General features: G+C 33.0%; 2 protein-coding genes across 3 annotated transcripts; both read right to left on the bottom strand.

Moving 5' to 3' along the window:
• Positions 1–15: 15 nt before the first annotated feature.
• PrBP (Prenyl-binding protein) lies at positions 16–9,931 on the bottom strand. 2 transcript variants are annotated; one of them, XM_080148265.1, is made up of 7 exons: positions 9,881–9,931; positions 3,787–3,895; positions 3,199–3,281; positions 2,721–2,788; positions 2,270–2,367; positions 1,835–1,954; positions 16–1,675 (listed from the first exon to the last, which is right to left on the bottom strand). In XM_080148265.1, the coding sequence occupies exons 2-6, from the start codon at positions 3,874–3,876 to the stop codon at positions 1,850–1,852; spliced, it is 444 nt and encodes a 147-aa protein (XP_080004391.1). In that variant the 5' UTR covers positions 3,877–3,895; positions 9,881–9,931; the 3' UTR covers positions 16–1,675; positions 1,835–1,849. The 2 variants fall into 2 exon arrangements, with proteins under 2 accessions (XP_080004391.1, XP_080004390.1); XM_080148264.1 differs by having other exon boundaries at positions 16–1,954.
• On the bottom strand, positions 9,930–27,075 carry LOC145306231 (uncharacterized). Its single transcript, XM_080148262.1, has 23 exons — positions 26,977–27,075; positions 26,446–26,568; positions 26,009–26,120; positions 25,430–25,497; positions 24,975–25,048; positions 24,346–24,397; positions 23,560–23,636; positions 22,871–22,937; positions 22,367–22,464; positions 21,899–21,980; positions 21,345–21,469; positions 20,843–20,915; positions 19,207–19,304; positions 18,296–18,393; positions 17,339–17,510; positions 16,373–16,513; positions 15,929–16,048; positions 15,554–15,649; positions 15,003–15,110; positions 13,501–13,602; positions 13,095–13,137; positions 12,728–12,822; positions 9,930–12,218 (listed from the first exon to the last, which is right to left on the bottom strand). The coding sequence occupies exons 1-23, from the start codon at positions 27,002–27,004 to the stop codon at positions 12,108–12,110; spliced, it is 2,163 nt and encodes a 720-aa protein (XP_080004388.1). The 5' UTR covers positions 27,005–27,075; the 3' UTR covers positions 9,930–12,107.

Here is a 27,075-nt window from a genome sequence, read left to right as displayed (position 1 = left end):
CACGTCATTTTCAGGTCTGAAAATATGATCAAACAATATTTCACAATAAATAATGATTTTTACAATCGGAATCTAATTCATTTCCAAGCGAAAAAATGTAGTATAGTTTTATATATATTGGCCACGTAAACGTTAACAAAATCATGAATTTGTCCCTTTTTATTGGATCATTAATTTTTTATCCGCGGTCAATAGTCTATTAAACCTACTATATAAATATTTTCCATAGATTTTTTTTATAATTTTCATGGATTTAATTTTTGAAAAACCAAAAATACATTTATAAAGCTTAAATTAATTAAAAGCATAATTATGAACAAAATATTTTAACATTTATGAGCAAAATTTAAATTCTAATGATTGTGCATGTGCAATAGCTAAATTAAACATTTTTAATGAAAGAAAAAATTCAATTCTATAATAATTAAATAAAATATATGTTATACAATGTGATTGTTAAATACATAGAATTTTTATCATAATAATTAAAAAAAACACTATAACAAATTAAAGACAATTATGTGTTTTGTTCATTAAAAGCTCAGCAATACCTACCTAATTAATAAATAAATAATAATATAGGTAAATAATTAAACTGTTAATAAATGTTTTATTTGGACTCTTTCGAACCCAAAATCAAACTTTAAAGTTAAATATAAGTAGGCTTTTTAAATTTCTTAAACACGTTATTTCCATTTGTGATGTATTGATATATCACATGACGGACTGATATATCCTAGGTATAGAAAAGCTTAGCTACGATAGGAGATCAATGTTTGGCTGTTTAGAATACCTTAAAATATAATTTTTATTTTAACTTTAATCTAACTTTTATCTTTTATCTTTCATCATATACTTGAACTTGAAATATGTTATCCAGGGATTCAAAGGGATAAGACAATAGACTATAAATTGTTGTACACCCCCAATGTACCCTTTACATGAGATTTTTAAAGAGTCTCCAAAGTTAATAAAGCGAGAGAACGTGTTTATAAAACGTTGGGTACCAGCATAATACACAGTCCAATGTCATCTCACTCTCTTATGTAATCTAATGCCGTTCATAAGTTGACTAAATGGAATATGGCATATGAAAAAAACACTATTTTCTCACTGATCGGCTGCATAAGATGAAGAAACATCTTTTTAGAGATAAGTTTTTACAGGTGGAAAAACTGCAATAGGGCAAAATAGTTTTTCTTTTCCTTAATCCTACAAATAACCTTAGAAATAAACTGATGAGTTATAATCAAACAAAAATATATAAAGATTGTCAAATAGTTAAAATTGTTACAAGATTAAGAAAGATTTCAAAAAATGGAATTTTAAAATTTTGGAGTTAAAAGAAAGGAATAGAACAATAAATTAATCATAGGTATCCTTTTAGTAGCTAGTAAATGTTTAGTATGGATACTGGATAGGAAAGGGTTGTAGATTTAGGTATCTGGTAGACTTAACTCTTGTAAGATAATGAACTCCATTGATTGAACTTTAAAAGGTATAAAGAGAAGGACTTCTAGAGATTTGGACTCTAGTCTTAGTATGTCAATATATTTCATGGGTAGATATATAATAGCAATCAAGGGATAGATTATATTTATCTAGGCATAGGGTAGTTGGAACTCTGGAATTAGATATAAATTTTTCAAGTGTAGATAGAGAATAAACACCAAAGGATAGAAAATATCTATCTAGACATAGAATAGTTGAATTCTAGATGTAGATATCTCAAGGATAGATAATTAACACCAAAGGATAGAAAATATCTATCTAGACATAGAATAGTTGAACTCTAGATGTAGATATCTCAAGGATAGATAATAAACATAAAAGGATAGAAAATATCTATCTAGACATAGAATAGTTGAACTCTGGATGTTGATATCTCAAGGTCTCCATTGTAGAAGTGGGTGACAATCTGAACCTTCCCGCTTAATACATTCGCAGGCATCATCTGAAGAAACAAAAAGGAATTAGGAGAATCATTTAGAGTCGATATAAATACTGCTTTGCTTTCCCTCATGGGGACTATCGAACAAAACACTGCCACTGCCACCCCCCCCCCCCCTCATAATTTGTAACTCTTTGTAAAAACCTACCAATGCAATGGTTAGTTGATAGGATAGACAAACGAACGCACAAAAGGTAACGCTTTAGGGTTGCTTCAGCAATGCCAAACCAGGTATTTGTAAATATATAGATGGGTATTGGACAGAGTACTGTCATACTCTTGTAATAGAGTAGCTGCGTTGATAAAATAGACTAAAACCTGTGACTCTGGGGCCGCTTCAATGATGCTCTGCCAGGTGTTTGTAGATTCTGGGATCACATAGCCAAATTCAAAATTCCATTCCTCCAAACATTTATCTAAAAACAATTTAAGAAAAAAGCAGGAAGGGAGAAAATAATGGAATGGTACTTAAATTTTATTAAACATTATTTCATTCGCAGCCTTCAACAATTTGATACTTTTATTATAGCTTGTTTGGATGGTACAAAATAGCAGCGTCCAAACCTTAATTTAAACAAGGGCAACTTTGTTTAATATTGGAGGTGTTAAAAAAAATGATACGCCCCCATCATCTAAGGGAGGGTGGGCTATAAACTGAAATAAAATTATTCCAATACTTAAATTGAAAAGCCTCAAACATTATGTGGTCAGGGAAATATTAATGGTCAAACAAAAAAAACCTATACAATAGGATATATTTAATGCCTACCTTTGAAATAAACTTTCTGTTCCAGTCTAAACTTTTCCATTGGTTCCAAAGATGAAAAATTCAGCTCTCTGTAAAATTAAGATTATATTCAAGGGATATTTCATTCAAAGAAATCTATTTTGCTAATCAGATACCTAATAATTGTGTTTTCATAATCAATACACCTATTAGGCAAGGGTCAATCCACGATTGAGAGTAAGGAGACCAATGCTTTTAATCCTAAGATCTGTCCTAAATAAAAATAAAGGGAGGGGACATTGGACTGTAAATTAAACTGGTACCCAAAAGTTTTAAAAACCTAATCTCCCATTGATTGGCTCAAAAACTTTGGGTACATTTATTAAATCATGATTGGTTGCTTAAAAATATAAGTGTCCACTGTCAAACTTGTCAACTAAATATTTAATCTAAATTTTTGAGGATACGCAATAAGCATCTATTTATCGTTCATTGTCTTATCCCGTAAGACCCATGTTACCTGCTGACAGCCCGACATTTCAGGATTTTCTTAGGAACTTCAGCTACGTGAGTCTTGTCCGGGTTCGACAGATCATCATTTCCCTGACAAATAAATAAAAATTGGGGCTTTCCTTTTCGTGACAACGCCTCTTAAGTGGCGTTTAGTTAAATTTTCACAGTAGCTTTTGATAGGTTATTTTAGGTTAGATTAGGTGATTGCCCCGTTAGAGCCTCAGCACTGCAGGGGCTAGAGAAAAGCTACTGTGAAAATACAACAAAACACCACTTAAGAGGCGTTGTCATGAAAGGGGTTATTCCCTCATACAATATTAACAACAGGATATCTGTCTGTGTATAACGGAGGATCTCGCTAACCGCTTGACTGCTGTGGTTCTCCTTTACAGAGAAGCTTCTTATATGTCAAGGGAAGGTTTTTAACTATTTTGGGGAAGGAAAATCCATCCTGACGAGAGAAATCATTCATGGAAAAAATCCCCCCTCCTAAAAGAAAGCATCACCCAATTGGCTCTAGAAGCGTTAATGAGATCTTAACGAACAGACAAAAACTAATACTTTATATCAAATATATTATTGTAACATGTTTTACCTGCCAAAGAATTTTTCCAGTATCCGCATCCCGGAGGTTCATCCAGTTTACCCGGAACCCGGATAAAATATCCTCCTTCTTGCTTGGCATTTTTATGGACTGTCGTAACCTGGAATAGTTTAAAATGTAAATATTTTCAGAATTTTCGCAGAGAAATATAATCAAAAAAAGAATAAAATGATCTATAAAAACAAAGCTTTAAAATCAGATGAAAGGACAAACGAACATAAACACCTGTAAAGTGTCGGAATTTATTAAGAGAAATTGTACATAAAGAGGGAGGTCATTTTCTAGTAAATCCCGTAAAGGTGCGTGTTATAAGGCCTAAAAATAGTAGTAGAACGATAAGGTGCTCTATATATTTGTATTCCCTATTGAATAGAACAATAGGGAATTTTTTTTTTTTTTTTGATAACCGTACCTGGAATATCTTTAAAAAATACGAAATTTCTATCAAACGCTTTGTTTGGCTCAAACTGACAAAAATTAAAAAAAAATATAATTATAATAATAATGTTTTCTATAGGTACAATGTAAAGGTTAAGAACAATCTATACCATTAAACTAAGGAAGAAGCCATTCTTTAGAGGTTGATTTATTATAATTATATTTTTTTTTAATTTTTGTCAGTTTGAGCCAAACAAAGCGTTCGATAGAAATTTCTTATTTTTTTTAAGATATTCCAGTTACGGTTATCAAAAAAAAAATTTCTTTCCTATTGTTCTATTCAATAGGGAATACAAATATATAGAGCACCTTATCGTTCTACTACTATTTTTAGGCCTTATAACACACACCTTTACGGGATTTACTAGAAAATGACCTCCCTCTTTGTTGTAAAATTGCTTTAATACAGGATATTAGTTTATTCTAAAATGCTTAAATTAATGATAAACACTATGCCCTACGAACAGAAAGACCGACCCTAATTATCGAAAATCTTCACTTTTATGATCAAGGTATGCGAGAATCTCTCACAATAGCCACGTATTTAATATCCGTTGAAAATAAGATAATTCAATCAAGTTTATAGCAGTGTGACTAAAAAACAGTGTTTGATGGTAGTAGGAATTTTAAAAGAGTAATAAAGCATTTTCTCGTATTCATTCGAATTCGGTGGATAGGAACCGGTTCTCATCAATACGAAAAAACTATGTCTAGCATCGTATTATATCCAGCTTTCTACGAATATAGAAATGTACAATCATAAGATTAAAACTAGTTTTTTTAGCCGGTGCCTCCGGCACCTCGGGGCTAAAAAAACTAGTTTTAATCTTAAAATTGTACATTCTATATCCGCGGAAAGCCGTTTATAATACGATACGAGAAATAACTATTATAACATTTACTAACAAAGTTACTTTTTAATCAATTTACGGTAGTACGTCCATTAGCCATGGGTCACTTATAATTTACATACAAACGTAACTTTATATTATAAACTCGAAAAATACAAATAACCCACAGCTTTTTTGCTTTTAAATTTTTAGCATATTAATTTCTACGCTAATGTTCGACTTAATTGTTTTTAATCATTAATGAAGTTTTCTTTTAAAAAGTACGTTTATTTAATTAATTTTGAATTTAGAAATATATATAACCTTGCAAATATGTTTAATAAGTTTTACTTATTTCAATTTGGTTTGTTTAACTACTTAAAATAGTTTAAAATACTTAAAGAAGTTACAAAATATTTTACAGATTATTCAATTCTTTTAGTACTTATAGTTATTATGTATTACAAATAACAAAGTTAACTGAAGTAAGTAAAATATAAAACTAGCAAAATTGTTCCCTTTGACTTTCATATCCACAATTAACCATGGTGCAATATAATTAAAAATTTTCCGTAACTATCATAATTCCGTATTTTTAAACATTGTTTCTTTAAATTTCTGCATTCTTATTTGAGAGGTTATGTAAAATAATTACCATTTCTTAAACAAATGAAATGATAACAATGAAATAAACGAATACAACACTGTTTATGTTTAATTGTTGAGAAAGCACGGATTTAAAATGAAAAATTGTGGCACCCCCGACCGTAACTATGGTTGCTAAGCCATGCAACATTGGTTGAAAATTACGGCTTTCTTAAATCATAAGAATGGATAAAGTGTTTTATCTTTCCAGCAAAACAAAATATTTTATACTGTTAAGAAGTAAGAATTTCTAATTTCCCTTTTTGATCTTGTTAACCACTGAACCCATTGTGTTCTCTATTCTTTGCAGCTTTTCATAATTCGAGTGGTGGTTTTGGGCTACCTTATCTTTTTAAATAAAAGTTATTGGGCTATTTTCTTGTTCTCCCTCCTAAATACTAGGGCCGCATCCACTATAAATGTTACAGAAATAGCTATCTTATACCAAAAATACTTCTTTCCTTTTATAAGTATTTTAGCTAATTAAAACTTTTACATGTCCGTTGAAACATAAATTTTATCGGAGGGTAAAAAGTTGTGTGTGAAGGGAGGGTGTGGCAAAGGGAAGGAAATACCTCTCAGAGAAAGGGGAAATCCTTAAGGGGGGAAGGGTTTTTCTACCTCCCGGTAAAGTCGTAGGCGAGGAAATTAATAAGCATAAACAAATATTTTAGAAAATCCTAATAAAGTTAACTAAAAATATCAGCAATGACTCTAATTTTACTACTAAAGGCAGAATTTCTGACAAGATTTGAGTTGGAGAAAATTTATTTTCAAAATCTTATCCCTTTATCACTGTGAAGTTTTTTTAAGCGAAGCTTAGCTATGATACGTTTGTGTCCTTGCGGCAATTTGTAACGTATAGCTATATTCGTTAAGTGGTAGTTTCACGAAAGGTATTTGAACTTAATTTAGTGAACCGCATATTTTTTCCTGGTTAATTGGTTAAACCACATTTATAAATATGGCATATATTTGAAAGAATTTCAATTTTCAACCACGTAGTTTTAAAATATCAAGACTTAAAAATCGTCTTTTTAAATTGCATTTATCACAAAAAGACGATTTTCAAGTCTTGAAATTTTCAAAACTACGTGGTAGAAAATTGAAATTCTTTCAAATACATGCCATATAAACATTAGGGGATTTTTTTTTCCCGGCTTTTTTTGAAATTCAAGTAGTGCCGTTGCAATTATTATGCCTTTTGGTGAAAAAACACTTGTGTAAAAATTTTAACCATTTTGGACAAGTATTATGCCCAGTAATTTCACTTTGAAATTTTGACGCCCCCCTTATGGGGGTCAAAAAATCATTGCATCAGAACTATGGCTTCATGGTGCTCCCTGAATAGGTCTTGAGGAGTAGAATCAGGAATTTTTGAAATTTTGAAAATATCTCGTTCCTAGACTGAGAAAAGTTCAAAAAACCCATAAAAAACGCCATTTTTGAAAATTGGCCAATTTTTATAGGTTTTTTGAACTTTTCTCAGTCTAGGAACGAGATATTTTCAAAATTTCAAAAATTCCTGATTCTACTCCTCAAGACCTATTCAGGGAGCACCATGAAGCCATAGTTCTGATGCAATGATTTTTTGACCCCCATAAGGGGGGCGTCAAAATTTCAAAGTGAAATTACTGGGCATAATATTTGTCCAAAATGGTTAAAATTTTTACACAAGTGTTTTTTCACCAAAAGGCATAATAATTGCAACGGCACTACTTGAATTTCAAAAAAAGCCGGGAAAAAAAAATCCCCTAATAAACATAGTTTGACCAATGAACTCGCAAAAAATATTCAGTTCACTAAATTAAGTTCAAATGCATTTCGTGAAACTACCACTTTTATGTACCAGTATCATTGAGGAACAATTTTAAAGCAATTCTATGAATTAGAAAAGAGTCATATATATTATGCTCATTGACTAAAGATTAGCATCGAGTTTTTTTGTTAAGGCTTATTTTGTTTCTTTAAACTATGAAATATATTTAAAAACACCACAAGATTAATTTAAAATTGATTACCTAGTCAAAAACCATCCAGGGACTAACGTAAATACCTATTATCTTAAAAGGAGAATTCAATCGATTTTGTAGTTAGCGAGATTTTAACAAGAAAAAATCCATACTAATTTATAAAATAGAATGTTTGTATGTTTGATAAGCCTCGCTTATATGAATGGTTCCATTCTTATTGTTTTGTAATCTTTAGGTTAAAAATATTTGCAACGCAAAAACTATATTTCGCAATTCCTCATAATAATGCATATTTGCTAAAAAGTTTTGCTTACTGATTACAATTACATAATGACCTACTAACATGATTTGTGAGTCATGTCAGGTAGGGAGGGAGGGGATTATTGGACTGTAAATTACACTGGTACCCAAAGTTTTATACCCAGTCAGTCACATTATCTATTCGTTTGCTTAATAGCTTTAGGTAGTTTAGATGAATATTTGTTAGTGTCCAAACCTTTGAACCATTTGATAATCAGAAGAATAGGGTAATTATATCATACATATTTGTCAAAAAAATTAAAAGCAGCACGTTTTAAACTTTCTGGTAACAATTATAGAGTTGCTACGCTCTCTAAATCTTTCCTAACAGAAATCCTCAAGCAAATTTTGAAGTATATCAAACAAGGGGGGGGGGGGGGGAGTTTTGACACATTTGTGTAAACCTGGCACCCAGGCTTTATCTTTGGACTGAGAGGATAGGTTATCAATGATAAAATCATTCTTATATGATGAATTTCACGAAGTTTTAAGATTTTTTGGATAGGCCTCCAGGTTCCGGAGCTCCAGGCCTCCAGGTGGTCTCTGTACAAGTAAAAAAGAATTTTTTTTTAAAGTTACAGGTGAACTTATAAAACAAAATATGCATCTTTTTTAATATTATTCACATATTTGAAGAAAAAAGATGCATATTTTGTTTTATAAGATAATTTGTAACTTTAAATTTTTTTTTTCATTTTTACCTGTACAGAGACCACCTGGAGGCCTGGAGCTCCGGAACCTGGAGGCCTATCAAAAAAATCTTAAAACTTCGTGAAATTCATCATATAAGAATGATTTTATCATTAATAACCTATCATCTCAGTCCAAAGATAAAGCCTGGGTGCCAGGTTTACGCAAATGTGTCAAAACTCCCCCCCCCCCTTATAACATGCCTAAGTTAATGAAAAGAGCTATCTGTCACGGAAAGACTTACGAACTCACGGACGAAATGGCCCTAAGTATAATAAACCTTCGTTTTTTAAAATATTTGTGTCATCAAATCCAATGCAATATTAGATCAGTATTACGAAATATTTACGCAAGAAAATAATAGCAATATCCCTTCAATCATTCCTACCCCCCCTGTTTATGTTTTCTTTTATAAATAATGAGATTCTCTTACTGACGGAGATAATAGTTACATCCAAAATGGTTTAGAAACAGGAAGCGGAGTGGCAATTGACTGTAAATTATACTCGCCCCCAAAGTTTTATAATGAAATTTTCTCATTTTTGGGCTTAAAAACTTTGATATCTTTAAGTTGTACCTGTTTAAAACCCGAAAAAGGTTGGACTGAAAAGGTTCTTTATTTTCAATAAGTGAATAGGGTCCGGGGGTTAATATGGCGAACACTATTGGATTAGAAGGATAATTCCAAAAATCAAAGGAAAAATACAATAAAAATATAAATAAATTGGTACGCAGATATTTATGATATTGTTTAAAAGGTGATTGTAATAAATAAATGCTCTTATTACTTTACCATAGACATAGAAGAATAGTAAATTCTATAGCAAAGAGAAGAAAAGTGAATGAAGCGGGACTTAAGGCTTACACACATACACACACACACACGCAAGGGCGAAGAGAAAACAACACGAAAGATCTGACACCTTCATAGTACACCAACCTTTTTTTTAAACATGAATGACAACATACATAAAGGCGAAGATCTCAAATCAGACGAAAGAACAAACATTAAGGCTCAGAACTTAAAATACCGTTTTATCATACATTTAGAACTTAAGGGCTACATTATAGAGATGCTTTGCTTAAAATGTAGTACCTATCTTGTTGTCCTAGGAATTTTAGAAAAGTTTCGCTTTCATAAAAGCCAAAAGACAGCCATATAGCAAGGACAGACAAATCAACATATAAAGAGTACAAAAAAATACAAACCTTTCTTTCAAATCAAATTCAAATAATAAACATTTTACATTCTCTATTATCTGAAATAATTCCAAATCAAAAAAGGATTATTTTATAAAGCTAAATCATAAATAAGTAACTAAAATTAAATCTAAAGAGTAAAAAGGAAAAATGTGATGGGTAAAAAATTTTTTTAACAAAAATCTTCTAAAAGCTTTAAAAATCTATAAAATCATATTAAATTATATTTATATTTAAGTTTGCAATTAAATAAAAACAAACATATTAAAAATATTTTAAATAAATAAAAAAGGATATAAGAAGAAAATTTATTTTGTATAATATGATGTAAATATACTTTATAAACCATTTAAACATGATCGTAATAAAGCAGATATGATTTAGATTTTTTATGAAAAAATGCATAGCAAATAAAAGTTTCAAGAACAAAAGTTGAATTAAAGGGTGTTTAAAAAAAACCAATCGCTTCACTCATTTCAATATAAACCCTACAGTTTTAGTAAAAAACTAACAAAAAATGACCCAAATCATGTCCAAGCAATGACAATGAGAAAGCACTATTGAATTTTGATTTCTACTCACATCTCCTGAGCACTACAGCTCGAGTCCTAGCCCATGTGGAGAATTTTTCCTTACATGGAGATTGGAATACATCAAATCGTCTTAAGTACTTAAAATATTGTAGATAGACCCCATAATGTTTATAATCTTTGATGGAGCATGTAAAGACCTTTTTATAGACACCTTAACCAGGTTTCTAACTCAATCCTAGCCAATTTGACATAAAAAAGACAGAACCATCAAACATTGAGACATGACAAGTTTCTCTAGTTCTTGATGTTTGACAGATCTTTCTTTTTGATGTCAAAATGGCTCAGATTGTTTTAGAAACCTGATTAAGGTGTCTATAGAAAGATATTTACATATCCCATCAAAAATTCTAAACATTATGGGTTCTATTTACAAGATTTTAAGTACTTTAGACAGTTTGTTCTTTTTTTTAAGACAGAGCAGTCATGTCTAAATGTTTGATTGGTCTGTCTTTTTGATGCCAAATTTGCAAGGATTGAGTCAGAAATCTGGTTAAGGCGTCTATAGAAAGGTCTTTATATGCCCCATCAAAAACTCTAAACATTATGGGGTCTATCTACAAGATTTCAAGTACTTAAGGCAGTTTATTCTTTTTAAAAAAAGACAAAACTGTCTTAATTTGTAATAAATTAAATATGCACTCTCCACGTAGGGAAAAATTTTCCACAAGGGCTAGGACTCTAGCTGTAGTGCTCAGAAGAGGTGAGTAAAAACCAAAATTCAATAGTGTTTTCTCATTGACATTGTTTGGACATGATTTGGGTCATTTTTTGTTAGTTTTTGACCAAAACTGTAGGATTTATATTGAAGAGTGAAGCGATTGGTTTTTTTTAAACACCCTTTAGATACTTTAAAATGGTTATATATACATTTGTCCCATGTAAAGGCCCTATCCTAAAGCAAAATATATTAGAAAAGGCTTATTCGAATTGGTTCTACTTTTCAAGGAAGCTTTTAAGCTATAAGCCCATTGTTTATGCTTAGTTACCATAAAGAAAAAGAAAAAGTTACTTAAAAATAAAACTTTAAAAGCTAAAATAAAAATTCTACATATTATACAATTTCTACCTAATAAAATATATCACATTTATAATAAGACTAAATAATATATCATAAATAATAAAATACAATCTTACATTACCTTACATTTACAAGAATATAGTATACTTAAAGTATAGAGATTGAGATATGAACTTGGATTTTTTCAAAGTGATTCGCATCGCTCTTAGGTCTGCATTTCTTTACGTACTGGTCTAGTCAATTAATTTCTGAGAATAATTTACAACCACAAAAAAAACTTAGAAAAGAATCCCACTTAAGAAAAGATGGCTCTTACTCAAAGGAAAATTTTCACAAAAAGCTTATATTACTATAGATGAAGTGTCTTGTACCTTATTCTCTCTCTCAAACTCTGCCGAAAAGATTTCATATTGAAAAAGAATATGACTTTTGATGATTTCTAAAAAAAAAATGAGACTAGATCTAGCTTAATTTTGCTTGAAATCATGACGCAATAGCAGAATTAGCTACCTGACTATTCATCTATAGTTTTCATTATACAAAAGCACTAACACCGGTTGCATATGTTTCAGTTGCACAAATGCCGCGCTAAATTGGCAACTCCCAATTTTGGCGCGAAATATATCTAATTCTGATTTGGAGCTTCACTGGCAAAGTAGGGGGCGGAGTTTTGTACCAGAAGGGTGTGGCAAACGTCGCAGACTGGAGCCTGTCTGCCTGATGGCCCAGAGGATACCTGTATGGTGATATAAAGATAGATAGTCAGCTATTCACATGAATTTTTACAAATGCAATTATTGAAAATACGTTAGAGAGTAAGGTCAGGTGAGTTCATTATTCAAAAGAAAAACAGATTTATTTGGGAAGGGAGAAGACATTGGACTGTTAATCATATTGGATGACAAATCTTTTTCATAAAACTTTATTATTATTATTAAATTTAGATTTTAGTTCAAAGTAGCAGTGTTGAAACTTTCAAAAAATATTTTATTCTACAGAAGGCGTTTTTTTGTCTATTACGATTTGGTATGTATATATAAATTATCATACGCCTTAGGATTCCTTACTTTATATAAAATTTTTAATTTTATATTGTTTCATTATAATGTTTGTCTTTCAAATTAAGAATTTGATATCAATACTTTTTGTACCTTTTAATTTTTTTTTTTAGAAGTTGTATAATTATATGAATAGTTATCTCTAATCTTTATTCTTGCTTAACATTAATCTAAAATAATGCCTCACCTTTTTCTGAAGACAGTCATGGCAGAAAATTCTTCCGCAATGTCGACAATTGTCCTTTTTCTTCTTGTGCAAAGCATTTCTACAGCTATTGCAATCTACAATAAATGTGTTCATATGAAAATATGGGATAGTTTCCCCTTTTGTTTGCATATGAACCACAAACAAACTTTTTAAAATGTAATTTAATGCTTTTTTCATGTAAAGAATGTTTTCTATTACTCAAAAAAAAACTTAGAATGAAACTAGGTACCTAGATAATGCAAGTTTAATCTAAGAAAAATGTCTTAAAATCCATATGCTAATAAAATTGAACTTCTGAATTGATGAAATCTCCTTCTTGGAATTACTATTTTGATATGATCATTACCTGAAACGTCCTCCTCGTGTTGCCATCTCACTTCTTTCTCAGACTAATGGGTAGAACAATCCCTTATTTTGTATGTGGACCACAGAAAACTATACTAATTACTAAACGAATAAGCTAATATTGTTTAATTACTTCTGCAAGAGATGGATTTACGGCTTCCATCCAAATTTTAAAGATCCTATTCAACAAAAGTCACCCACGCCCCCATTATTTCGAATAAAAAGAAAATATTAGGAAGAGGTTGTGTTTCGCATTTTCGATTTTTACTTTATGTCAGGTTAGGTTATATTGGGTAAAGGGAGGCCTCGCACTGTTAGGGTTCCCTAAGGGAGTGGTTAGTAGAAAAGAAAAAACTTAGTGCAATTTTGTTTTAAAAAAGGCTAATCTTCTAAATAAGGGAATTTGCCTGTCGGATTTTTTCTAATTCCATTTGCAGATTTTGTGAGAGTCTGACAAAATCATTCTGTACAGCAACACTATTGTCTAAGTCTGTTTGTAGGCTAAACACCTGAAAGTTACAAAGGTTCAAGAACGGCAATCTGAGAAAAAGGGATTGGATGAAATAAAAAATATGTTTTTTGGAGTTCATGTTTCTGTAAACCTTTACCTAATATGAATTGGGAAGGATTTTTTTGTCTAAAGCAAAGGACCAAGAAAATTACTGATCCGAATGCTTTGTACTTTTACAGAAAGTATGAAAATTTCTTAATTTGGTTTTAAGCTATGTACAGGGTGCGCCACATAAATCCGGACTTTTTCTTATTTTTAAACAAATGAACATAAAATCGTCAATTTTAAAGATTTTATGGAATTTTAAAAACTGGAAAGCAAACTAGGTATATGACTATTAGATTATTCAATAAAATCGCCGCCAGCCTCAATCATCGCCTCTACCCGCCCCCTGAACCGCCCGCCGACCCTGGTCACCATATCCCTGTTCAAGCAGGCGAAGTTCTCCATGGTAGGAGCAGTGAGAGAGGTCTTCTTGGTATGGGCGCGTCTATTGGTTCATGCTTTAATGGCGCTCCAGGCTCAAAAGTCTATTGGATTAAGATCGGGGCTGCTGGGAGGCCACATATCCTTAAGGAGTGAGTAACATCAGGATCCAAATTAACCCATCTTTAAAGCTACTCTTTGACACGGCGGCTCTCATTTGGGCCACAGTTAAGCTAGAACAACGTTTTATACCTTTTTAAAAATGGCATGAAAATTAAGATAGGGTTATCAGCGCAATACATAGTCTAAAACGAGTTTCAAGGTTCCATATGGGCCCCTGAAGTCAAGAACCGAGAAATTTTCAAGATTTTTGACGTTTTTGACATCTTAAAATCTACCACGATCCACTTTGTCGGAGCACTACAGCCAAGTCAGCTGGGATAGAGAGCTCTAGTCTTTTCTAGTGTTTTCACTAGGTATCTGATAGTATCTCCAGCAAGTTTTATTAGTCCATCTCACCTACAGATGGGCTGAGGTCAGATTTAGTAGACCCAAGTCATAAATCCACGGTAATTCATCTGCGCAATTCGAATCTGCCTTGTTGAACATATGCGCGGCCAGCTCGGCGTACACGTCCTCCATCGTCCAAAGATTTTCATGGGCAAAAAGGTCATTACCTAAGCTTTTTATAGTGGGGTCAAACGTACTGATTGGTCAAGTAGTTTTGGCGCTATGGCCGTTTAAAAAAAGTCCGGATTTATGTGGCGCACCCTGTACATTGTACTCTAACCTCCAGCGCCTACCCTTAGAGACTAGGGGCAAAACAACAAGTATGCATGAACAAATATACTAAGTTATAAGCTGAGTGAATCAGTCAGACAGACGAACAGACCAACGCTCGGACAGTTTAGAGATTAGCTGCGAAATTAAAAGTGTGAAATTACTTATTTCTTTGGCCCTTAATGTACCTACCTTATTTTTAAGGTGGGCAATCTGGGCGTCCGCACTTTCCTTCTCAGTTCTGGCCGCCTCCAGGCTTTTGTTGGACTCCAGTTTTGTCTGGTTCTGCAGGCTTTGTATCTGGATAATTCACAAGGATGATCATATTTATAAAAATGAGCCTCAATATTTACAATTTGTCTGTAAATCGGTAGCGTAACACAGACAAGTCTTTACTATTGAAGATAAATAAAATTATCCTCAATTTACCTAGGTACCCTATCTTCAAGAATCTAAAACAAGTTTATCTCCAAATGTCCTTTTGGGCCAACAAAATAGGACTTTCTTTTTATTGTTCTATCCACGGTCTATTGCCTATAAAATCATAAGATCAATGTTTATTTCTTTGAAACAGTACTGAGCAATACTGAAAAATAATGTTTCGTATTGTAATATTTATAATAATCCACGAAAAAATAAATCAGGCTAACATAATTGGAATTAATCTCGGTAAATTTTCATTTTACTATCCGCGGAGCGCTATCTATATAATACGAGGCAATACTTAAATAAAATTTCATTACCTGGGCTATTTTTTCCTCCAGTTCTTTTCTCTTGGACCTCTCAGCCTCCAGGTGTTGATGGGCAGGCTCCAGGTTCCGGATCTTTATTTCCAGCTCCTACAATACAGGTAAAAATTTTAAGTTTCCCTTCGTTTGGTGCCTGTCAAGCACTGTGCCCCCCCCCCCCGGTCACCTATTTACGAAATAATTGAAAATAATCGGGGAAGAGGATTCTATTGATGTCCAACCCAAATAGGTGAGCATATCCATCCGAGGCCTTCATTATGATTATATTTGACTTGCCACAATACTCGCTTGTAATATAATTTCCAGTATGTTTTGAAACCCATTGATATCCGCTATCTATAATACGATGCGATAAATAACTCATCCTACCTGGAGTTGTGTTGAATACTGATTTTGAATGGCTGTTCTAGCTTGCTGTTCCCCGTTTAGTTGTTGCTTCATGAAACCAACTTCACTGGCCAACTTTTCCTCTGCACGCTCTTTCCCAACCTAGTCAACAAAATTATTGGTTACAGTATTTGGCGGTTTGTTTCCCTCAAAGTTCCTTATCGAGCTCAGAAACGCCACCACTTATTCTGAAATTGAAAATAAAGGAGGAGGGTGGTCAATTTATCTATTCATGATTTTCTATCTTTGTATGTCTGTTTTTCTATATCTATCTGTCTTTTAATGAAAGTATTTTAATGTCTTTCTGTGTAATGTTTTATGTCTGTCTGTCTAAGTTATCTGTCAATGTTTTAAGTCTGCCTGTTTATCTGTCTGCCTATGTATGAATTTCTATAAAATGTCTGTCTATCTAACTAACCATAATACCTTAGCTGTAATTAAATCTTCTCTATATTGTAGTAGGAGTAGCTGCATGCCTTCTAAAGACTCTGGAAGATTAATAACCTCATTGTTCATTGTCTCCGCTAGAGAGCTGTGCTTCCCAACAAGATTGTCGTTCTCGTTCTGTACATTTTGTATTTATATTAATTACTAGCTGCTGCGCCCCTAGCATCTAGGGGCTCTATAATCAAGGGGATATGGATGGGCAAAAAATAGCCTAAAACCACCTTAGGACCTTTATGAAGCTTCACTGTAAAGGAGAACCATATCTGTTAGTTAGATAGTTAGCGAGATCCTTCGCTACAGACAGAAAAAAGCTTATTACTTTATATAATAGGAAATAGGATTGTTCAAAAGAATTAAATTATGCTGTTAACCGAAGTTTCTCCATTCGTTGGCTTAAAAAACGTTTGAAACTTTTATTAAATCATGATTGGATTGTTACAAACTTTAAGTGTCTATTCTAATTATAGTTTTAGTCTACATAAGCGTATTTTTATTTTTCGTAGTAGGGGTGAACATAAATTTTTAGTCCATTGAACTATCCCGTTCAGATCCCTGATAATAAGAGCAGTTATCTCCTAAAGTTAAGAAGCACGGGAATATTAACTTATGGACGGACAAGCCATGATGTACATAGATTAAACAATAAACATATATTTTTTAGGGTTAGGCCGGATATCCGACCATTTTCGATATCCGGCCGGTTACCGGATATTAAAACTATCCGTATAACGGATATCGGGCTGATTTTAACTGCCGGATATCCGGTTATCCGGCCGAATATCTGGTAATTTGCTGGATATCGAACGTTGGCCAGATATCTGGCCAGATACCGGATATTGAAACTATCAGGATACCGGATATCCGGCCTAAAAAGAATCCGGCCCAACCCTAATATTTAAATATTTATCAAGAATCTTTTAAATCATTAAATACAAAACTTTCCTGAAGTCTTTTTAGTTCTTTCACAATTTTTTCTCTATCAAGCGTCAACTTTTTAAGTTCAATTCTGCTTTCTTCTTTAAATTTCAAAAATGCAACCGAAATTTTCTCTAATTTTTCATCATAACTTTGAAGCTTTGCTTGTAATGTTTCCACGTGGGTTCGATATTCTGATCCTCTGAATTTTCATTGATGTGTGCAGACTTATGGAAGGTAATAATTAACCCGCGACCGTGGCTCAACACGTAGCGCATCCGCTCGTCGTCGGGAAGGTGATAGGTTCGAATCTCGGTCCGACACCGCGTCATAACTAAAGACGTTAAAAATTGTTCCCACTGCTACTATGTCAGATGCGCGACGTAAATAGTTAGAGTGGGGGGAATGCCTTGGCCCAAAACAGGCGCAACTCGCTACCGTGCACAGTTGGGACTTCTCAGACAAAGGTCGTGCATCTCAGAGAGTTGGTTGTCTGATGTGTGAATGGACGCTTTACACCGCAATCATTGCAATTGCAAGTATGTTCCAAGGTGCGTGGAGATATAGGTCTAGTACCCGAAGCGACACCTAGCCCCCTACAGTCTTAACTCTTTTGGAAGGTAATATCAATAAATCACTGAATGGTGACTATAGCATATTGGGGACCTTTTTCGTCTGTTAGCAAATTGCTTTCTGCTCTTTTGTAGAGACTTGGCTGTGTTAATATTTACGATGCAATGGGGCAACACATAGCAGAATTGACGACGTTTTTATCTGCCCCCTAAAAATTTATTTAGATTTATTTTGCTTGTTGGCTATACCCTTTTCCTGGGTATACTTACTCACTTACATAGTAGTGGTTTTTATAATCAGCAGTATGACGCAATCGATTTTGGTACTAAAGGCAAAGTTAACTTGCACTTTGCACTAAAGCTAGCGGGGGGGGGGGGGGGCGGGTTGTTGTTGTTTACTGAAGTCTGTGCACACCTAATGTTCCAAGTTTCCTCCATTTCTTGTCTGAATGCCGCTTCTTTTGACAAATCTTCCTTGTATTTAGCACAGTTCTTCAGCAGGTGCTCTTTCTCCTGAGGAGGTTGAGGTTGCTATTAAAAGGGGGGGGGGGGCGAAAGTGACACTTTTTGAAACCAAAACTAAAAGTCAACAAAGGAACTCAACTAAAAAAAGAGTTACAGGTCTGAGATTTTGCATGGCAGTTGCTTTATAGGGGTACAATATGGAACTGTGAAGAAACGGCGGCGCAACCGCCTAAAACCGCCGTTTCCCGCCGAATTTATTTTTTGACTTTTCTCGGCGGTTTTCGGCGGTTGCACCGCCGTTTCTTCACAGTTCCATATTGTACCCCTATAAAGCAACTGCCATGCAAAATGTCAGACCTGTAACTCTTTTTTTAGTTGAGTTCCTTTGACTTTTAGTTTTGGTTTCAAAAAAGTGTCACTTTCGCCCCCCCCCCCCCTTTGTAATCCAATGAAAGAAAACCTCCCCTCACATATTATCAAAATAAATTGAGTTTTTTTTACAATGCTTAACCCTCCCAGAACCCAATATAACCTACCTAACCTAAACTGATCAAAAGAATAAAGAATAAAAAAAATAAGCCCCCCCCAACCATTATTTGATTTTGTTTCAAAATAAGGTGGGGGGGGGGGGTGTCTCGGTACTTAAAAAGACCCTTAGAGGGAAATCACAAATTTGTTAACTGACACAGAGTCAATTATGTTCATAAGTAGCGCAGCAATAACAAGCTAAGAGAATTGCTGCCCCCCCCCCCCCCACCAAATAAAAATGAAAAGCTTGGGAGTCCTTGAATTAATAAATTTAAAGGTAAAGTTTGATGCTTTGGTAACATTTTCAACTAATTAATTTGCATGCAACCCTGCCTTTGCAAGAGCGTCTTTGTCCTTCAGCAGAGTTTCACGTTCTTTGGTAAGATTAGCTAGGTCCTCTTTTAGTTTAGTCATTGCTTCACTTGTATCACCTAGAATTAAATATAAATATTGTAATAAATATCCTTAAGTTTTAAAACTGCAATCAACTCTAATAAGGTTATTTATTTATAAGATAACTATGTGTAGTTCTTTAGTAAGATATATTTTGGTTAGACAGACATAGCTTCACTTGGATCACCTTAGAGTTTAATAAATGTATTTATTAATATCCTTAAGCTTTAAAATGATAGAGTAATTATAAAATAACTCCATTTTTAGTAAGTAAGAACTAATTAGAGATTTGTAGATTATTTACAACGCCTAAAGCTAAACTATAAATGATAAAATTGTTAATATTAAAAAGTTTTAAAATAGTAGAGGAACTCTAAAATAATTCTACGCTAACTGTGTTGAAGCCTTATGTGAAAGAATAGAAATCAATATTTATAACATTAATAAAAAACTTTGTATTACAATTGTGATGTGTAAAGCTGCTATCCAAACGAACTGAACAATAACACATTTTATATTAAAATAGTATATAAAACAAACATATAGCTTACTGTAAACCAGGGATTTAAAGGGATAAGACAAGGGCAGATAAATTTATTTACACCCAAAATTATTAGAAAAATTACCATTTCTGTAGATTAAAAACATTGGTGGAGAAGTTTGGACACTGCTAATTAGTAAAACCCCGAATATATAATAAGAATTTTAAAGTTTTCAAGCCAACAAATGAAAGATCCATTTAGAGTAATGTCCCCTCCATCCCTGCTGTAAATAAATATTAAAGGATTGTTTATGAGGGAGGGAAATATTAAATAATGTTAAATTTATCTACAATCTTTTCTTCCCTCTGAAATTTACAAGCTATTTATGATAGAATTTGAAACATAAGAATTAAAAAATCATTGTCCATAGCCTTATCCCTGCATCCCTAGTTGTTTACTCTTTTTATCACTTAATTAAATGAGTAACTTTTGGTAGCAAAGCTTCTCTATTTGTCTGTACGTCTTTTAACAATCGTTCGTCGCTTAATTTATTATCAGAAATGGGTTGATATCATATCATGAACTATTCATCCCTAAAAAATACACGTACTTTTGGGCTACGGGAAAGTAGTTATAAATTCGAAATTGTAGAAATAATGTACTTAAAAATGGTACATAATAAAGCTTAAATAACAATAAAGCATAACCAAGAAAGTCTTTGTTTTGTAATTTTATAATTAAAATAGAAAGCTCGGTCTGTATGAGATGATTTGTTTTATTTTATCATTTGCTGATTAAACAAATAAATATTGCAATTTTTAATAGTTGTAGTAATAAAAAAAACTTAATATCAGCAAAACTTTGTATTAAACAAGAAAAGTTTCATAAGTTTAAGCGCAAAATTTCAGTAGTCAGCTTCGAAAAACATTTTATCAGGGCACGCGAGAATTTCACATATACTAAATTCCTTCCAAAGTATTTAGGCAACAAATGATGGAAAAATTGGGTTACCATCATAATCTTTAGCCCAATGCCCCCCTTCTCCCTGAATTAACAAAGCTTCATGCACTTATTTAAAATTTAATATCTCTAACCTGACGAGGCTTGTTTATCCAGTGATGTGTTGGATCCTTCCAAAGTTGTTTTCATTCGTAACCAATCCTCTGATGAAAGAATAGTTCCTTAGGTTTGAAACTTAAAGAACCAAAATATTAATATTTGTTTTCTTAAAAACATACCTATGCATTTTAAAATGAAAACTTTTGTTTCAGTCTTTTTGATTATACAAAACTCAGTGATGTTAAGGGAAAAGACAATAGATAATAAATTCCCTGAGGATGAAAAACATCTATTTTGTACATTAAAATTATTGATTTAAATGTTGTGCACCACCAGTTTAAAAAGAACTACTTAATCAAAATTTAATTAAAGTACCCAAAGTTTATAAGCCAATCACTTGTTATAAAAATTTGAGCACCAGTGCAATTTACAGAGTAATATTCCCTACCTCCCTGACAAAACTTAGTATTTTTTTCAATGGCGTAACAAAATCTTCATGTTAAGGTTATGATGCAATTTTCAAGAAACCATTCCTGAGCTGACAATAAGTTTAGTGGCGGAGGCTGATGCCTCACTGTCCGGATTCTGAATCCGCTGGATCTGAGAACCGTAAGTCTCCAGGATTTGAGACCGGGAGCCATCCTCCAAGGACTGTAATATTCCTAGCAAAATGTTATGAATACATCAGGGATTCTAAGGTATACGACAATGGACGGTAAATTCATCAATATGAAACCCTCAATGATGATGAACCAAATTACCCATTATGTAAATTTAAATCATTGGTGGAGAATACTAGTTTGAAACCAACCACAATTCAATTTAAGTACTCAAAGTTTTTAAGCCAGTGAAAAAGATAACGCCGCCATAATTTAGGAAACAGTTTAAATTAAAAGTTAGCTGTCCCCTCCATCCCTGGAAAACAAGATTCAGTAATGTAAAGTAGTGTCTAAAGGACAATCAGAACAATGGCAAATATAGCAAAATACCTGTTTTAGCATTAAAGGGGTTTACATGGGTGACATGTTTGAAGAATATAATAATATACTATTTTTACAAAGTAGCTGCGCTTCTTTATAATTAATCTTTACCTGCCAAAAGTTCAGAGGAGTTGACCTTCTCGGCAATCAGTTCACTACTCTTTTCTACCAGATTTGAACTCAAAGATTTCACCTGAATAAAAATATTGTATAATATTACTGCATTTTTTTTTCGGAGAATGGAAACTCAATTCTTTTTCTTTTCATTGTGCCTTAGGATTAAGAGCAGAAAAAAGCATACAGATGTAAGGATCAATTAAAAAGAAGCTTTCTATTAGAAATTAACATTTGACCACAAATTATACGAGTACCCATAGTTTAGCCAACATGCTCGCTCCTTCATTCGTTGCCAAAAAAACTTTAATTACTTCAATAAATCTTGATTGGTTGGTAAAAACTAGCAGTGCAGTGTCCAATCTTTTCATTCTATAATTTTACATAGGTAATGAACATTTATTCATAGTCCATTGTCTTATCTTATTCCTTAAGATCCCTGATCAAATGTCATCCATTTCTCACCTGAACTAGAGCGGCCTCCAGCTCCTGACTAAGCATCCCAATCCTGGCGGCCAGAATGGCATGGTACAGCTGGCCAGAGTCCTCATTGTAACCGTCTCCTGTTAAGCCAAGGAATAATAAGATAATAAAAGAAAATTTCCCTTAATGTGTCTAGTTAAGGACAGAAGCCCTCCATCCATTTTTATTTTGAAATAAATTAAAAATAAGGGGTGAAGGAGAGTGTTGTATGTTTCTTTAATAAAATTGGCAAGGTTAGGTTTAGTTACATTTGGTACAAGGTAGCCCTGCAGGGTTAGGACACCGAAGGAATAGGCCGCGCCAAAAGTTTATGGAAAAAGATAAAAAAAATTAAATGGAATGGAAATTTCATAGCTTAGGAAGCCACCAAAAGCTATTTGAAAATTAAATGCCTTGATGATACCAACAAAAAATACGATTTTTGCTTTGAAAAAAAGGGCTATACAAAGGCCTTGGTACTCCTCCTAATTATATCTTTTTTCCTGCCTGCAGCCTCAGCCAGCTTAGCCTCCAGAACAGTTTTATCTTCACCGGCAAGCCATTCACCAACAATCTAAAAAAGGTAGGTATTTTAATTTATTGTAAAAGGTAAAATAAAACTTCTTAAATATGAATTAAATCCTTAAGTAGTTTACTTCCTTTCAAAGATCAAGAATTGCATAGAGGATTAAATTATGAATAAACTACTAAAGATGTAATTTTGTTCATTATTATTATGAATGTTTATCGATTTATCGTCCATCATCTTATCCCTTACTAGCGGCTACGCCCCTAAGGACATTTAAAATTGTTTCTTTTTAATCTATTTTAAAATCAGCGATTTACAAAAAATATTTTTTCGCTCTAGATGGTGTAGGTATGTTATATTTTTTAGCTAATTGCAAAAATGTCCGCAGGGCGGCGTTTTTTTAATTTTTGTCGATTTTTCTGGGAAGGGTGGTGGTACCCTCCCCCAAAATAGTTATAAATCTTCACAGGACCTATGAGAAGCTACCCTGTAAAGGTGAACCATATCGGTTCAGTGGTTAGCGAGATCCTTCGGTACAAACAAACAGACAAACAAACATCCTCTTACTTTATTATAAGGATATTTTGGCAAGGGCTAAGATAGAATATAATGTCTTCCAACAAAACAGCAATCCGTTTTAGAATCTTCATGACATAATTGTGCTTACCTGCATTTCTAATAAAGTCTGAGCTGACCGCTTCTCATAGGTTTGCAGCAGCGAGTCTGTCTCACGCAGTTTTCCCTATACAGTTCTCATTTATTTCATACATTGAGTAATAGGAAGTTCGAATGTTTGTGTTATAAAATATAAATGGTAATACTTATTTCTCGCATCGTATTATAAATAGCTTTCCGCGGATATAGAATGTACTATTATAAGATTAAAACCATTTTTATATTCATAGAAAGCTGGATATAATTCGAGAATAGTTATCTCTCGCATCGTATTATAAACAGCTTTCCGCAAATATAGAATGTCCAATTATAAGATTAAAACCAGTTTTTTAGCCCCGAGGTGCCGAAGGCACGGGCTAAAAAAACTGATTTTAATATTATGATTGTACATTTTTATATTCGTAGAAAGCTGGATATAATACGATGCTAGACATAGTTTTTTCGTATGGATGAGAACCGGTTCCTATCCATCGGATTCGAATGAATACGAGAAAAAAAATACAATACATATAAAAAATCAACAAAACCGGTTATATTTTTCTTAAAGCTATAAAAAGAGACAGTTTCATTTCATTGCATCTGGACGAAAAAACTAAAAAAAACACGTATTTTGAATGTTAGGTTAAGTATAGGTTAGTGGAGCCCCGCTAAGATAATACTTAATAGCAATATGACCTAAAAGGATTATACCCCCCTCCCAACTACAGACAGAGAAAAAAAACACTTTGAAAACACTAAAAATATTATTTTGTAATTTTTCTGAAATGAACACTTTCCTTTAGAGCTGAAATTTGTTCTTCTAATGGTACTATTAGGGCACGCAAGACCTGCAACATTTTGAGATTGTCAAGTTTAATTTTCTGTGTCTTTTCGTCCATCCGTAAAGCTATGGGGCTGGTAAATTTAAGTTCTCGGCTGCTATTTTTGTTACAATACCCCATAAAGCATCCAGTATACAACTTGCTTTGTATGTAGGTCTGTGGTTTATTCAACATCACTCACTCTTACATCTATTATTAATAAGTCCCTCTTCCTTTTTCTGCCCTTCTTTATCATGACCAGTGGCCCTTTGCTCTTTAAATCAAAATGTCCGTTTGTCAACTAATGAATTTTTTTCTATGCTTCGCTACTTATGGGTGTTGTAATCTTTGTTTGGGTCAAGGAAAGAAAACACAGTTAAGGGTTTCATCATATTTTCACAGTAGATTATGAAAGGCTATTTTAGGTTAGGTTAGGTTAAGTAAATGTTAATGACCCCCGCAGGGTTAAAAAATGTGCCACACAGGGGCTAGAAATAGGAGAAAACCTACTGTGAAAATACGACGACACCCACAACTTCGTTTTCTTTTTATGATCCCTTTTGTTTTAAATATTCTAAAAGATTAATTTAATTGTCAATCATTCCTGGGATTCTTCGTCCTGTATTAGACCAATTCCAGGTGAGCTGGGGTTTCCAGAGGAGAGGGACTCAAGATTTCCTGCCATCGGTATGACACAATAATATTTAAGTGAACATTTATTCCATTATTGCTTACTTATCATATGTAGCATCAATAATAACAAAACAGTCAAACATTCAATAATTTTCGTGTTTTTCTGCGTTAAATTGCTTAAAACAATAAAACAGGATTCATACTTTTAATATTGTTTGGAACAGTCCAAGGAATCACCGTTTTAAAAATCAATTTGATAAGATAATTATGAAATATAAAGATTTTGAGTCAAAGTCCCAGTTTTGCAATGGTTTGGGAATTAGCAAAGGGCATTCCTCCTACTATTACTATGTAAGTCACACTCTTTTCGTAGCAGTTTTAAAAAATTCAAGAAAGTCAAAAGTTTTAAAACTGTGTCATAATTTCCTGAGGAGCCGCCACCCTGGGGAAATGATTGCACAACAGTTGATTTCATCTTTCTAACCATATTCTTTGTCCTGAATAATAAATTGTGTGAATAATAAGAAATATTTTAATGCTTTCCCTAAAAGTGCCTAGCGAGCATATATCTACTTCATCCCTTTGGGAGCCATAAAAAAAAAAACATGTATGACCATGTATACCCTATACCTAATTTAACCCTAACCCGACTTAATAAGAAATATATAAAATACAGTGTATTTTTTTGCGTAATCCGTAAAGTTGGGTGTTGTGTTCAAATGCTCTTATTAAGTAAGTGTTCTTAATTATAATTAAATGTATATAATATATTTATAAAGGTATATGAAATGGTCCATAATTATGAACATTTTGACTTAATAAGAGCATTTGACTACAACCCAACACCCAACTTTACGGAATTAGACGAATAAATGACCCTTTATATAAAACACAGTAAGTTTGAAAAAATAAAACTTAAATCTATAGCTGCTTGCGAAAAGACCAAATCAATGGCATTATTTTTCACATGAATTCCTAATTTATTTTATTAATACTTGACGACTGTACCTGTCTGAAATGACAGCCGCGCTGCCCAGCAAGCTGTCCTTGTCCATGCCAGCGGTCAAACTGGAACTGGAGGATAATGGAGACTTGGGCAGTCCACCTCCACTTACACCACCTTAAAATTCATTATGGAAACGATGTGTATGAAATCTTAATAAGAAATGCACCTCATTTAGTCTAAACAGAATTTTTAAAAAACAAGGAAGGAAAAGTAAATTGGATTGTAAATTATACTGGTATCCAAAGTTTTATAAAAATTCTCTTATTTGTTTCCTTAAAAAACTTTGAGTATTTTATATTCCTGGTTGGTTGGTTCAAATTTTAGTGACCTAACTTTACAACCAATAATTAGAGTCTTCATCATCAATGGGGATATTCATCAATTTATCGTCCATTGAATTATTTCTTAATACCCCTGACAAAAACCCCACTAAAAATACCTCTGACAGAATTACGACGTCCCTCCGCCATTCTTAATTGAATCCTAAGATCCTGATTTTCTGACTCCAACGCTTTTGCTTTCTTTCTCATTTTCATCAGCTGACTCTCCTGAGCTTGGCCCTAACATAAATTGTACAGATTGTTTGCTTGATTTAAAAAACTTATTTGGACAATGGCGATTGTATTTATTTTTAAAGTAGTAAAACTTAATAGGCAAAAATATCTTCCTCAAAATGTTATGAAAAAATGTTTTTTTTTCAATTACAAAATTAAAAATAAAGTGCACCTAGAGGCTTTTAAGAGCGTAGCCGCAAGTTGTATAAAATAAATATAGATATTAGTTGCGCCACTTTCACCCAACTCTGATAAGAAAAACATTATTAAGAAGGGCTTTTAAAAACTTGTCTAGTTTACAATGTGGCTTCTTAGTTGCAAACAGAAATACAAAATATTTTACATGTTGCAATAAAATCACGCAACCACCTACTAATGTATCAACAATCAATCAATGATGAATCTGTAGAATTCCTCAGTAGCCTCAATGAGTAAGGCCTGCATAGTGGCGAGCTCCTCCTGCAGAGACTCCTTTTGTCTCTCTGTCTGTACTAGGCTTTCCTGCAGGGAGGGAT

The sequence above is a fragment of the Acartia tonsa genome, chromosome 14 (genome assembly GCF_053477335.1).
Source record: "Acartia tonsa isolate MP-2025a chromosome 14, ASM5347733v1, whole genome shotgun sequence".
In the NCBI taxonomy this organism is placed as follows: Eukaryota; Metazoa; Arthropoda; class Copepoda; order Calanoida; family Acartiidae; genus Acartia; species Acartia tonsa.
Note: the sequence above shows the minus strand (reverse complement) of the source record. Positions and strands in the feature narration are given on the sequence as shown.

Bases quoted from the DNA above. Each gene is read 5' to 3' on its own strand.
- LOC145306231 (XM_080148262.1), bottom strand. From the start codon at position 27,004: ATGCAGGCCTTACTCATTGAGGCTACTG. The intron at 24,398-24,974 runs CAGGAATGATTG...CTCAAAATGTTG, and splicing joins TAATACAGGACGAAGAATCC to CAGGTCTTGCGTGCCCTAAT. The intron at 13,603-15,002 runs GTAGGTACATTA...TGTAACTTTCAG, and splicing joins TTGCCCACCTTAAAAATAAG to GTGTTTAGCCTACAAACAGA.
- PrBP (XM_080148264.1), bottom strand. From the start codon at position 3,876: ATGCCAAGCAAGAAGGAGGATATTTTATCCGGGTTCCGGGTAAACTGG. The intron at 2,789-3,198 runs GTAACATGGGTC...TTAATTTTACAG, and splicing joins AAATGTCGGGCTGTCAGCAG to AGAGCTGAATTTTTCATCTT. The intron at 2,368-2,720 runs GTAGGCATTAAA...AATTGTTTTTAG, and splicing joins ACAGAAAGTTTATTTCAAAG to ATAAATGTTTGGAGGAATGG.